This window comes from Pollicipes pollicipes, unplaced genomic scaffold, assembly GCF_011947565.3.
Source record: "Pollicipes pollicipes isolate AB1234 unplaced genomic scaffold, Ppol_2.1 Scaffold_6138;HRSCAF=7277_pilon_pilon_pilon, whole genome shotgun sequence".
Classification (NCBI taxonomy): Eukaryota; Metazoa; Arthropoda; class Thecostraca; order Pollicipedomorpha; family Pollicipedidae; genus Pollicipes; species Pollicipes pollicipes.
The window spans coordinates 36,648,367-36,661,931 of record NW_023596818.1 but is presented as its reverse complement, the minus strand read 5'-3'; the positions used below and the strand labels follow the sequence as shown (position 1 = coordinate 36,661,931).

At 54.9% G+C, this 13,565-nt stretch overlaps 1 protein-coding gene and 1 long non-coding RNA gene across 2 annotated transcripts; one reads left to right on the top strand and one right to left on the bottom strand.

Annotated features, from left to right (window-relative positions):
• Positions 1-3,116: 3,116 nt before the first annotated feature.
• On the bottom strand, positions 3,117-6,935 carry LOC119105632 (uncharacterized). The gene is made up of 4 exons (XM_037229091.1): positions 6,928-6,935; positions 6,245-6,708; positions 3,438-3,672; positions 3,117-3,174 (listed from the first exon to the last, which is right to left on the bottom strand). Exons 1-4 carry the CDS (start codon positions 6,933-6,935, stop codon positions 3,117-3,119), a joined length of 765 nt encoding a protein of 254 aa, XP_037084986.1.
• A 3,568-nt stretch (positions 6,936-10,503) lies between these two features.
• LOC119106271 (uncharacterized) lies at positions 10,504-12,198 on the top strand. The gene is made up of 3 exons (XR_005095116.1): positions 10,504-10,605; positions 11,116-11,301; positions 11,800-12,198. It is a non-coding gene; the product is annotated as an uncharacterized LOC119106271 (long non-coding RNA).
• Positions 12,199-13,565: the final 1,367 nt, after the last annotated feature.

Here is a 13,565-nt window from a genome sequence, read left to right as displayed (position 1 = left end):
AAAAAATGTAATGAATTGCTTAAAATCTCGTGGAAAAAATAATGTTGCGTGCTTTCAGTTAGTTGCCGGCATCCTCTTGCCAGAGGAAACATGACGCGACACAGCTTACAAAAATGTCGCTTAACGTCAAATATAAAAATCTCCTCCTTTCCCATTCCGATTATATTTCATGCACATAGAGTGCCCAGTGAAAGATTGGCATGCACGCCAATCCTTAGCTCCCAGTGATCCTTGGGGTCCGAGTAACAGGTCATCTTAGAGCATGACATTCGGGATCTCCTCCCTAGTTCTGTTCAGAAAATACTCTTCTGATCGACACGTGACCCCGTGCCGATACAGGATTCAATGATAGGCACTGTGGACCCCTGACCCTCGCTGTTGCAGGGGTCCCAATCAATGCAAATCGCGGGCCCTGGCCTCGTCCCGGCTTGTAAACTGGGTCTCCAAGGCTCAGAACGACAAGGAGCAGACTAAGTAGTGTTGGTCGTCTACGGCCGAAATGGGAGCCTGTATTGCACCTGGGTCCCCAATCCGTCTAAGAGGCACTCTGATTGACATTTGAGGTCACGGCCTTACGAGAGAAGGTTCATAATATTACCTACAGCCAGCCTTCGGACCCTAGGGCCCTTTGGGCCCTTCAGCCTTCCCATCGGGCCCTCGATCGTCGGGCCCGCCCCCTCGTCGGGCCCTGCGAACATTGACCCTGGCCGACTCCAGGCTCTTGCCAAAACAGGACCACCAGTTGGGCACTGTGGGCAGCTGGCCGACACATGGGAGGCCCTCATTAGCTTAGAGACCCTGACCAATGGAAATCGTGGGCTCTGGCCTTGTTCAGTGCTTTTAAAATGAGTTCTCAGACTAATACCGAGACGGAGCCAACTGTTCGACACTGGTGGTGTCTGACCGACAAAGAGGTCCTTATCAATTCAGGGGGGAAGGGGGCAATCGGCGCAAATCCCCTCTGACTGGCATTTGAGGTCCCGGCCCTTTAGGGTCGGGCATCTGAGGACAAGAGCGCATATGTGTCCTCTGTACTCCAGCTCACCGCCCGCGCTGCTGCACGTGCTAGCGCACCAGATGAGGACAACAGTCCGAACAATTATGTCACCCGTGATATTAATACGCTGTCTCCATTCTTCCATAAAGAAGCAGCAACTTGCTTTTCCATCTCGTACACACTTTGCACGCATGTTTTCAGCCGTTGAACAAAAACACATTTTACCCCCCATTTTGGAAACATGTATGAACTGTTTGCCAAGATTATATCAAAAAATTTACCACAGATGGAGCGTCAAGCGCGTCGAAATGTCCGCTGGGACCTCGCAGTTAGCTCTTATTGAGCAACTATGCAGGTTGATGTAGACAAAACCCTCATTCCAGAACATGTGCACAAGTCGCTGGGCATAGACACAGCGTAGCACTATGCTGATATTGTCGAAAATCAGGCAAACCAGACCATTATATCAAATGCATTGAAATCTGGTTGATCTGGTGCATATGCAGAGAATGTTATCTGTTTCGGACAAATTCTGTTGCGCTTTTTCTTGGTGTATTAGACAGGGACATGGATATGGTAAAATATTTGAAATGGTTGAAAACCAACATAACGAGCAATAGGACCAATCGCTGGTTTTTAGCTCTATCACAATGGACAGTAAGGTTTGGTTTCGTGACGTTTTGTTTTGTGCACATGCACTATGCATGCACATTAGTCGTCATTTCATGTTTTGGTGGACCTAATGTCATTCTATGGGTTGAACCCACGTTTACGTTATTCTTCGTCCATTTCAGATTTAGCACGGAATCAAGTCTCTAGATGATACTGTAAGCGTAGAAGCGTCTACAATGTCAGTGGTGCACACTGAATTCTACACTGTACCAAGTCGATCTGAGCTGACCTGACCTGACCGACTTGAAAGGTTGGTGATAATCGGGCGGCGTAAATTTGGAAACAGCGTGCGGAGAACACTCAAGAGACAACTTAGGGCAGTGGCGTAGTCAGGGGAGGACGGAGGCCTCGAGGCTGTGCCCTCTTCTTGATTGTGTCCGGTCCCCCTGGGACCGAAGACCCGGTGCCTTTTGGCCATGTGAAACACCTGTAGGGTTTCTAAAACATGAGAAGAGGCCCTTGGGGCATGACAGTGAAATGTCAAGCCTATAAAGACCCCTGCTATCCAAACGGAGGGCCCCCTTCAGCAACGAAGTGAGCCCCCTGTTGTGACGACGACCCCCCATGCGCCGATTTGTGTACTCCGGACGAAATTTTGGCTGCATCACTAAGCTGAGATAAGAATAGGATCGTCGAATCAATTTATACTTTGTTTTGTCCACCTTCCATAGCTTATCCAGTATTGTGCGTTATCCCGCGTTCTATCCGACGGCAACACAAATCGTGTCCCGTCCAAACTCAGTGGTCCAGTCGCACCTATTACTTTGACGAATGATGCAATTACTGATAACATTAGGCGGTGAGGCATCTCACACTGCGTCCGAAAACACTTGACGATTGCTGGCTGTTGATGGACATGAAAAACATTTCTACACCCGTGGACAATCTTCAGCAATTCTTCCCATACATCATACCAAAAGCAGAGATGGATGGACGAAAAGTATCAATATTCATCAAGGAATGCGACTGTTCAGGCAGGTCAAAGGGCACAAATAGCCATTGTCGTTGGCGCCCCCTTAATACCCGATAACTAACTAGCCAGGACAAAACACGAGGTTCTAAACCTAACATAAACCCATGTCTCACCTTCCTGGAAAATTAATGAGTCAAATAGGAAACACATGGTCTTCAGTGGACTGCATAGAGCTACTGCTAGGGCGCAGACCACCTGTACAACTTTAAATAACAACAATAAAATATATGACGTGCAGCCGCAGTAGCCATATACTGGAGACAGCACGCATCACAATGAAACAAGGGCATCTCTCCTGGGCATTGGTTTTCTCTGCGTAACAACTACCCAGCGATTCTTTGGCTTGGTGATGGCATGGGGGTCGACATCTCCGATCGGTGCCGGAGGATTGGCGTCGTCAGCAGCCGCTGAGCCACGCTCTCTGACGCCGGTGGCCGCGCCCGGGCCCGGCCGCCAGCGTCGCGTCCGGGAGGTCTAGCGGCGGTGGCCGGGGTCGAGCAGGTACAGCGGCTCCGGCAGTGCCGCCTGGTAGCTGCCGGACGTCAGCAGCAGTGCCGTTGGGCGCCTCCGCCGTCACGTTGCCGGAAGATCCGCTGGCGCTGCCAGCGTCGTCGTCAGCTGTGGTGGCGGTGGTCACGCTACTGGCGTCAGCGGAGCTGTCTTGTGACCCGTCCGACGGACTCTGCCCGCTGGTGTCTGTGCTCTGCGGCCGGTGAGGCTCGCGTGACTGCGAGACGGCTGGAGGCTGGAGGCTGACGTGACTGTGAGGAAGCGTCTGGTGTCCGCTGTATGGACCGATAGAGGGTGTCTTGGTCACCACGCGGGTTGCCGTATTGGTCGTAAGATTCCGTTTTGTAGCCGGCCAAAACGTCCTGGTAGCCGTAGCGGTGCTCCGTAGGCCCGCCGTCCCCGTAGGAACCACCATCGTGGTAGTGCTGCTGGTGGGACGTGCTGCTACCGTCAAGGCGGTCCGCCGCCACCGGGCCTGAACCGGCACCGAACTGTCTCTTGTTGGCGTTGTCGGCTTCAGCTGGAGGGCGAGGCGCCCCGGATCGGGCGGTCTTCCCCGAAGAGGCCGCGATCCCGGGACGGAGAAGCTGCCCGGCCTGCTCGCGTGGCCTCGCAGTTGACGAGTGGCGCTGGCGTTTGGCGTGGTAGCTCCGTCTTTCACCTGCTGTCGAATGAGGTTGTTCTGAACAGGCACTGGCCTTTGTCGTTCTGGTTGTCTGCGGATACTCTGGTCAGACAATGGTCTCCCTGGTCGTCCAAAGTTGTTCTGGGCAGGCACCGTACTTCTCTGCCCCGGCTGTCGAGGTCTGTTCTGCACCGACCCTGGTCTTCCCTGTCCTGATTGTGAAGGACTGCTAAGGAACGGCACTGGTCTTTTCTGTCTCAGTTGACCGGGGCTCTTCAGGAGATTCAATGGCCTTCGCTGGTTTGGTTGCTCAATATTTTTCTGAACAGATACTGGCCTTTTGTGTCCTGGGTGTCGAGAAGCGTTCTGGAAACCCAACGGCCTCTGCTGTTTCGGTTTTCTGGGTTTGTTTTGGAACGGAAGTGGCCTTCTTTGCTCAGGGTTTTCCGCGATTGCTCTGTGTAGACACTAGCCCTGACTGTCCTTGGGAAACGAGGCTATTCTGAATAGATATAGGTCTTCGCTGCCGAGGCAGTCCTAGGTGGTCGAGGACAGTTGTTGGTCTTCCTGGTCGACTGGTGTTGTTCTGAAAAGGTAGTGCTCCTTGCTGCTCTGGTCGTCTTGGGTCATTTCGGAAACGTACTGGTGCTCCTCGTGTCAGTTGCCCGGGATTTTTATGAATTGGTCCTGGCCGCTGTAGTCCTGGCTGCACTAGGTTGCTCTGGATTGACAGTGATCCATGCTGTCTCGGATGCTCGGCGTTCTTCTGGTCAGACGATGGTCTTCCCCTTTGTAGGTGTCCTGGGTTGCTCGCAACAGGCATGGGTCTTTCATGACCTTGTATCTTGTTGGCGTGGACAGACAATGGCCTTCCCTGCCCTTGATGCTGGGGTTTGTTCTCTAAACCCACTGACCTCTTATCTTCCGGTTTCCCTGGATTGTTCTGGAAATTGCAACGCTCTTACGTTCGCTGGGCGTAAGGGATTTTGTTAAAAGACAATGGTATTTTTTGATGAGGCTCAGCAACGTTGTTGCGTGTAGACACAACTATTTGCTGTCCTGACTTCCCTAGGTTGTTGAGGACAGACACTGGCCTTCCTCGTTCTGGCTGTCCGGGTTGGTTCTGGACAGGTGCTATTCTTGCTCGTTGGCTAGGGTTGCTGAGGACGGGTCTTCTCTGTCCTGGTTGTCTCTGGTTGATGTGTGCAGACGCTGGTTCTTCCTGTCCTGTCTGCCCACGGTTGTTTTGGACAAGAACCGGTCTTCTCTGCCCTGGTTGTCTGGGGTCCTTCTGCACAGACACTGGCCTTCCCCGTCCTGGCTGTCCATGACTGTTCAGAACATGCACTGGCCTTTGCTGCCCTGGTTGTTTTGGGTTGCTCCGGACTGGCACTGGTCCCCGCTGTGCTGGCTGCCTTGGGCTGTTCTCCGCCGTCGTTCCCTGTCTTAGATGTCCGCGACTGTTCTGGACAGTTGTCAGCCTGTGCTGCCCTGGACGTGGTGGGCTGCTTCGGGCCGGCCCTGGTCTTCGCTGTCCTAAATGCACCAGGTTGTTCTGGAAATCCACCGTTCTTTGCTGCCCCGGTCGTCTAGGGTTTCCGTTCCAAACCACTGGTCTTCCCGGACCTGGCCGTCCGAGATGGTTTCGAACAGACACTGGCCTTCTCAGTCCCGATTGATTGGGGAAGTTCTGAGTTGACACTGGGCTTTGTCGACCTGGCTGCCCGGGGCTGTTCAGGACGGACACCGCCTTCCCTTTTTCCGCCTGTCCTGGCGTGTTCTGGATACCTCCAGATCTATGTCCTTGTGGTCGGAATTGATGAGGGCTCAGATTATTCTGTAGTGCAATCGCATTCTTTGCTGGTTTGGATTTCGAGGACGCTTAGGGCAGAGGCTGCGGCATTCGGTGCATACAAAGCATCCCCACCTGTGTCCGAGCTGGGCGTGCTCACTAGCCGTGTGTGTACGTTACTACGCTGAGCACTTATTTCCGCAGATAAATCAGCATGCGGCTTTGTCTGTGCCTTTACAGGGATTACCGCCTCGCTGAAACGAAGCGTGCTGTGCACAGTCTGCGCGCCTACCAAGCGTTCTGGACTGGCATGACCTTGCGCACTTCGAAGGCCGCTGAAATTCGGGCGCTTTGCTTTAGCCGGGAGGGGAGTTACACTCGGCAGCCTTTTTAGCTGACGCCTGGTTTGCCCAGCAGCTGGGTCTTTTAGCCGCTGCTGTTTCGCTTCTGACGTCCTAGGTTCACTGGGCTCGCCTTTGTTCCCAGCAGCACCTGTATGTTTTAGCCGCTGCGCAACAGGTGCCCGCTGTGAGGGAACTGCGACTTGAAGTATGTGCGCGGCGCTGCCCGCCTTCTCAGGCGTGGGACCCTTCACCCGGCTCGGTGCCGCGTCGACCCGCGCCGTCCCTGCCGCAACGCGCGCGCTGGTCTGCAGGTTCCCCGTTCGGGTCCGACCGCCGCCGTGCGCCTCGGTCTGCAGGTGTCCCGTCTGGGTCTGACCGCCGTGCGCGCTGGTCTGCAGGTTCTCCGTTCGGGCCTGACCGCCGCCGTGCGCGCTGGTCTGCAGGTCCCCCGTTTGGGTCTGACCGCCGCCGTGCGCGCTGGTCTGCAGGTGTCCTGCCTGAATCCGACCATGGCTGCTGGGCCGCTGCGCAGCTCCCGCCCGCGGAGGAGTCCGCCCGTCCGGTGGCGGCGTCACGGCGTCCTCCAGCTCGAACCGGAACCAGAAGCGGCCGGGCCGGTCCGGGTCCTCGGTGTACTCGGCCGAGGCGGGCGGCCCGGCGCCAGCGCCTTCCGCACCGGAGCTTGTGGTGCGCGCCGCCGCCACCGAGCCGCGCCCACCGATCACGGCTGGGATGGAGCGACGCACGGGGCCGGTCCCGGGGCTTAGGCCCACAGCCGCGCTCAGAGCCGGCGCGCTGGAACGCAGAGGACGAATTCAGCGGCGGTTACGTGCAGACATCAGTTGACGGCTGGTTTCCAGAAGGCTGGCGTAGAAAGGTGAGCCAGCTTGCACGTTGCATTGCAATTCACACCAAAATTTTCATGCATTTCTAGGATCTGTGGGCGTCTTAAAATCAGCTGTCAGCAATACGACTATACCCGGGCCATTCCAGTACACAGAGTTTCCCAATTACCGTCCCATTCTTGTAAAAAAAAAAAAACATAATACGCTTCAGGGACGTCGCGACCAGTGACGGCAACTAGGCCGGTGACGTAAGAAAGATATATGAAGTCATCGGTCGCTAGCACCTTATATCACAGGGTGAAAGGCCGAATGCCTTGGATCCATTCTAGGTTAGAGAAACACAATGGGTGAGATTTACTGCATTCTTGCTTAGAAATGCGGCAACAAACCAGTTTTACAGAACTACTCAGCAATTTGCAAAGCCCTTCTTACGTTCAGGATGTAATAAGCGTGATAAGACGAAACGTGACTGCAATACGCGTATTTTATGCCAATTTTATGACGCAAGCTTTTCTAAAGCGTATGCCGTAAAAACTAACGAACAAAAAGCATTCGCATCCCGTCTTTCTGACTAGGATGCCCAACCGAGCGTGAGGCTGATGGCCCGGTGAAATAAGGTCAGCTTCTGGCGGGCTGGAAAACGGGAACATCTGACTAAAATTCCGAGGCACGACCCCATCCCACCCATCAGACGGGTTAATCCAGATTCATTGCGGACGGAAAGCGAGGGCTGGCACGGTTGCCGGCGTGGACAGCCCCCATGTGCGCGTCTTTAGGCATTGCACCATCGCTCGGCGCGCACAGGCTATCCAAGCTGGACAGAGTTGAGACAGAAGCAAAAGTTCGTAACCTGTGGTGGACTGCAACTCTCTCAATACTGTGTCCAAGCTTCTTCCCTGGCTATGGGTTGTCTGCCCTTGCACATGCGTCCATCTCTGCATGCACTACGAGTCCGGAGATACACGAAGCGGAGCAGCGCCCATTCCGCTGCTCCCGGGACCCCACCAGTGCAGCTACTGGGTAATACGCACAGTGCGGCCGTTACCTGTCCTTGCTGTGCCCGGACGGTGGAGTCCTGTCCCTGCTGTGCCCGGCCGGTGGGGTCCTTCCCGGCAAGTTCTGCGGGGCTGACGGTGCGGCCGAGACCAGCGTGGCGACCAGCAGCACCACCACGAGGGGAGCCGCAGCTGCCTGCGCGGGGGGGGGGGGGGGCAGCAGGGTCAGAACGGAAAGGAAGACAGCAGCGGACCGTCAGACCACCGGACCGCACCGGCGACCGTCCTGAATGCGGTATAATATCAGGCAGTCTACAGCCTACACTTCTATCCTTCCTTCTCGTTAGATAAATGTTGCTGTGTGCTGCCTTAGACAGCGAGTTGTCACCGGATGGAATTATCAAACTGAATGAAGGTGGAACCATATTTTTCATGCCGTGCCGACTATTTCAAACAAGGGAAACCGATTCCGTATGCTTTACGATGCGTTCGAACAATGTTTCAGGTAGATTATATTGTCGAATTAATCATCCTCGGTATTTGTTCTGGTGATCGAATTCGCATGAGTAAAACTGACGACAAAATATTTATTTACATGTCTATTGGACAAACTGGTTACTAAATGACAAAGCGCAGTTTTTACTTGGAACTATGCCGCACACATGGGCAAAATACGGGCAACACCAAATTAGCCTCCCCTCCATAAATCGGGACCCCTGCATTACTGATGTTTCCATATCACACTTTTGGCACAGCTTTGTCAGCAAATTCTGCCAGTGCCACCGTCACGCAAAAGCAAATAGTGATCTGAGCATTTTTGACGCGTCATAATACATACATGGGAAAAGGCACGGAACAAGTGGGTAAATTATATTCGTTGACACCTTCGTTTTCCCACGTACTACGCTGGTTTAACAAGCACGGTTTAAATCACATGCCTATTACATCTAATCAAACTGCACCGGACCCTTGCTAGATGAAGACAGGTTTGTCCTAACACTACTTCACGTGGACGTGCTGCACGGCCATGAAACACAGCTTTTTGCATGACCGTACAGAAAAGATTGCCACGCGTTGTCGTTGACTGCTCTTTTGATGCAGAACAGAATGACTTAAAGAAAATACGTGAATTTTTATGTCAGCGGTGGTCCCATTCAAAACACTCCCGGGCTTGAGAAAGCGATACTCACTCGAAATCCCATGGCCGAAGTTGGGCACGTTTCCCGGCTTGTCCCGCCTGGCCCCCGGCTTGTCCCGCCTGCCTCCCCTCCGTTCCGGGGCGGCTCGGCGGCGCTCCACCTGCCTCCTCACGCGCTCCGGCGTCCGACCGTCGTCTGCGTCCGGCTGGCTGGGCCGGCGGCAGCTCCACAGAGGGGCCGGACGCTCGCGGGTCCCACCGGTCCCACCGGTCCCACCGGCCCCGCCGGCCCCGCGCCGGCCTGGGCCGCTGCTGGCTCCGGCCCCGGCCCCCCGGCCCGGTCGACCTCCTTCGACCTCGAGTTTCGCCCGGCCCGCGCGGAGCTTTGCGGTGAAGCGACGGACTTTCGATTGTGGCGCGCCAAACCGGGCGGCCGCCCGTCGGACGAGGGCGGCGCGAGAAGCGGCGCGCGAAAGCCGGCGGATCTGGCGCAGGCGGGACGCTTGTGGTCGTATGACGGCGGCCAGAGGAACCTGTTCCGAAGGCACTCGCTGTTCGTGGACAATTAGCTCTGCCGCGGAAACTCGCTAGGTGCTCATGTTGCTGCCTTCAACATCTTGGTAAAATGCTCACTCGGCAAAAGATGCAAACTTGTTTTTATTGCGGAACAGGTGCACGAAAAGCGGTCATTGACACTGCCCGGACTAAGAGGCACGGGCGTCGCCTGTAACCCGACTATGGCCCGGAAGTCTTAAAGTGCATGATCACGCGGTGGACTTGCATGAGCGGGGGAGAGCTGCTTGGATGGTGCATAGTCGGGATTATCTACATACACTCCTCTCCGGGGAACACGGAAGGCGCTGTCACGCTGTGGGTGCAGTTCGAGGCGAGTATGGCATGGCGCGCCAAAGAACAGCAGAACATTATCGCGTCATCAGCAGCGCCCGTAGAATGGTCGGCGGATAACGACGGCTGCTGTGCTGACCGGCAGCCGTGGTGCCCGCCCGAGCCGCGGTCACGTGCTCGGTGGGCGGGGAGTGAGATGCGAGTCACCACCCCTTATCACGGGCTTCTCTGATTGGACTGGTTCCTGCAGCTGCGAACACGCATCGCTCCGATCTGACGCACGATGGTGATTCTGTTGCCGGATGTGTCAAACGTCATCTAAGATCACATATGTCGACGGCCGTCGTCGAGGCTACGGAGCGATGGAAGCGTCTTGCCCACACTGTGATGCACGGTCATGGGAGGTGCCATACTCTCCGTGGAACTTGTTTCCCAGCGTCACGCTATGTAGTCATGCTATGAAGCGACTTTTTCAAAGCTGTGATACTCCCTCCGTTTGATCATTAGGTGCCTCTAGTCTTTCCTAGCCCCCAATAGACCCTCTTCAGGGGACGCCGGAAGCTGATCTTCCCGGGCATCGCACCACGCCGCCCAGTCCGGAAGTGTGCCATGGGTGTCGGTGCTGGTCCGATAGCGGGACGGGACGGTCCCAGAAGTGTGCCCTCGGTGCTGGTCCGATAGCGGGGCGCCCAGCTCTCGGTATCGGCGCTGATAGCAGCCGTGGCGATATGGCGCGCGGGCGTGGCCCGGCTCCTGAGGGAAACGCGGCGAATACGCACGGCAGCCGCCCGCTGTGGAGTCCGTCCCGCCGCGAGGCACACAGCGTCCACTCCGCAGCTGACGCAGCTTCACTCCACCGACGTCACAGGTGAGAATTCACCCCCACCCAGGCCACTGGGGTGCCGTCCGCTCTTCCACGGAGCGTGAACCTGTTTGGCAAACAGCATCTGTGAGAAGCTCTTTTGGCGCATAGAGCGTTCCAGTAAAAGAACGGCACACGTGGGAAATCCCTATTCGTTTTATTCTTTGGGCCCCAGTTTCCTTAGTTGCGTTACCAAATTCCCGCTACGTTTTTAATCGTTTACATGAAATAAGTGGTTCCCTGATCGGTACTCTGAGAACTTTCCTGTTTAGTGCGATTTCTTCGAGTTCTAATTTAGCGCATGTTCTCAGGTACATCCACTTTTTTGTTGTCTGTTCTCTGTTTGACGTTATGATATCTAACGACCAACGGCCATGGTTCAGAAACGACAAGAACAGACCCTCGCGGAGAACCCCGTGGCATTTCACGTCACGAGCCAATCCTGCTGCTCATCTGAGTGCCACCGCTGCCGCTGTACCTCCTAGCTCCGCTGACTGTACCCCTGCGACCGGTCAGATGGCTAGGGGAGAGGGCTCAGGCGAGGGGATGGGCGCGGGCGCCGGTGGCGACGACGGCGGCGGCGCCATCTGGAGCATCGTCTGGCTCATCATCCTGCTGCTCATCAGCTTCTGGATAGCGGGATTCTGCGCTGCCTGGTACATCCTCTTCTCCATCTTCGTGCCGTGCATCGAAGGCCTCAAGGTAAGAGATATGGCAGCGCCGCGATGCTAGCGGCACCTGTTGAGGAGATGGGAGAGGGAAGTCTATCTCATGCCGAGAGAGCGTGTGCTGTCCGTCGACACCATAGTCGTACGCGTACAAGCCGGCAACCTATGACATTCCACGGTCAGTGATATGTATGGTAAAACATGATATCCTGAAGCGAAGTTGCCTTCTAGATTTTCCGTACTGAGTCACGAATGTCATGATTAAGGTTCTCCTTATGCCAAACTATGCTCGGTCAATTCCTGAAAACATAAAATGGAATTCATCCAAAGGCAGTACAGATGGATAGGACAGCAAGGGCATCCCCATCTTTATGCCACGAGTATAGCACGCTACGTTTGATTATAGCTCACGCCTTTATTCATGCGCACTTCCGCTTTTTATACCAAAAGCTTCCACCCTCATTAGGAAGCCTATCATCCGCAAACTTTGCGGGTGTTTGTTCGTACCTGACCTCATCGTGGCTTCTTTCAGCCCGTCTGCGACATCTTGATGGCAGGAGTTCAGTTTCCTCGGATGTGCTCAGAGAATATGCTGGCTCAAAAACCCATCGGATAGACGAAGTACAAACTGAGTCGATGGTCACTGGAGCACCCGATTTAAGGTGGTGTCTCAGGACGCGGCCGCGGTCGTGGAGGACGCGTCTGGTCACACTCGGGCGTTGAGTGTACCTCAGATCGTGTGAAAGGATGTTGTTGCCAGTCGGCCACTGAGGTGTCCACCCTATCGTGTTACAACGCCACTTCATTACGCCGCTTGTAATAATGCCACTTCATGATTCATGCGGCGTAATCTCGTTTGACGTGAAAGAAACAGTCTAAACGCGGACCAGCGCATGTTGTATTTTAATACGAAATACACACCTGCATGTGACGGTCGTAATCGATGGACTGCGGCTTTAAGCGGTCCACACGAGGTTCGCATTAACGCACAACGCACGCCCACAAACAAGCCCCACACGCGCGTGCGACCAACGTAGTACCTGCTGCGCGGTCATAGAACCCGCGACAAGATCGCCGCTACAATCGTCCACTCGACACCCTGAGGTGCCGCGCTTTCCTGACTCTCCACGGCACGGGAGAAGCAGTAACCGCCTGAAGCAGCCGGGTCGCTTGGTCTGTGTGGACTGAAGCACCTGGCTGGCAGCGCGTCCGGCACTGCGGTCAGACATGAGATGCCGCTTCACCGCAAAGGCTCCGCAGCGCTCGCCGCAGCGATGTTTGTTACTTGTGACGCACGAGGAGGCGAAGCTCTCCATCAACAGCCTCAGTTTCGCTACTGACAAAACGATGACGATCGAGCGAAGGCATAAGATTGAGTCCATCTGTTGGCGGGTATGACGCGGCACACTCTGAGTCACTGGCTGGGGCGCGCTGCGGGCTCTAGTCGGGAGGATGTCGTCGGGGAATGTCGATGTCTGCGATCGGTCGGTCGGGGGGATGTCTGCGGTCGGGAGGACGTCGTCAAGCGGACAATGACCGCGCGCTATCGCGAGACGCGGTCCGGGTGGCCCGCGCGGGCTGACGCCGGCCCGGCCGCCACCTTCCGATATCAGGCGGACGCGACTGCCACCGAACGGCCGCTAAGCCGGGCCACGTGGCCGGCTTTCGATGAAGCTGTTTTCTGGAGGTGTAACACGTGTAGTTGGAGCTGGACTTGTGTGTGGCATGATCGCAACTGTGGTGGTTAGACAACACGACCAGTGACGGCGGTTAACATTATTGCTCCCTCAATAAGATTTACCAAGATGTTTTTCTGTCACTTTCTAAGCTTTCTAATTTGTAATCCCATTCTAAGCTTTTCACAAAAAGCAGCTCACACTCACTTGGAATGGAAAGTGATTCCTCCGCGGCAAAATAACGTAAATTCCCACATTTAAAATTTCTTATTTTGACATCGCGGAGGCGAACTGAGGTAGCCAAATTCCGGGGAAAAATCAAGTTTGGGAAAGTTAACTTTTTCGGCTGAACCCCTAACCGATTTTTGAACTGACATCCCTGTGTTTACGTTTTGTTTTAGGAAATATCGATACTATACAAAAAATGGGTCATGATAAAAGGGAAAATACCCTCCACTTAGCGCAACCTTAGCAAAGTTAGCCTGTCGTCATTGCGACACGTTAAACATCCGCCACTAAGTTCTGCCGTTGGCCTGAAATTGCACGATCAGATGGTGGGAGTCAGATCTCACGCAAGCACTGCTAGACATGGGCTGTGATCTCGGAAATCCACCCATTCAAA

Coding starts and splice junctions, on each gene's coding strand:
- LOC119105632 (XM_037229091.1), bottom strand. Junction 3,673..6,244: donor GACCGAGGCGCACGGCGGCG/GTCGGACCCGAA, acceptor CTCGCCCTCCAG/CTGAAGCCGACAACGCCAAC. Junction 3,175..3,437: donor GACCAAGACACCCTCTATCG/GTCCATACAGCG, acceptor GACGTCCGGCAG/CTACCAGGCGGCACTGCCGG.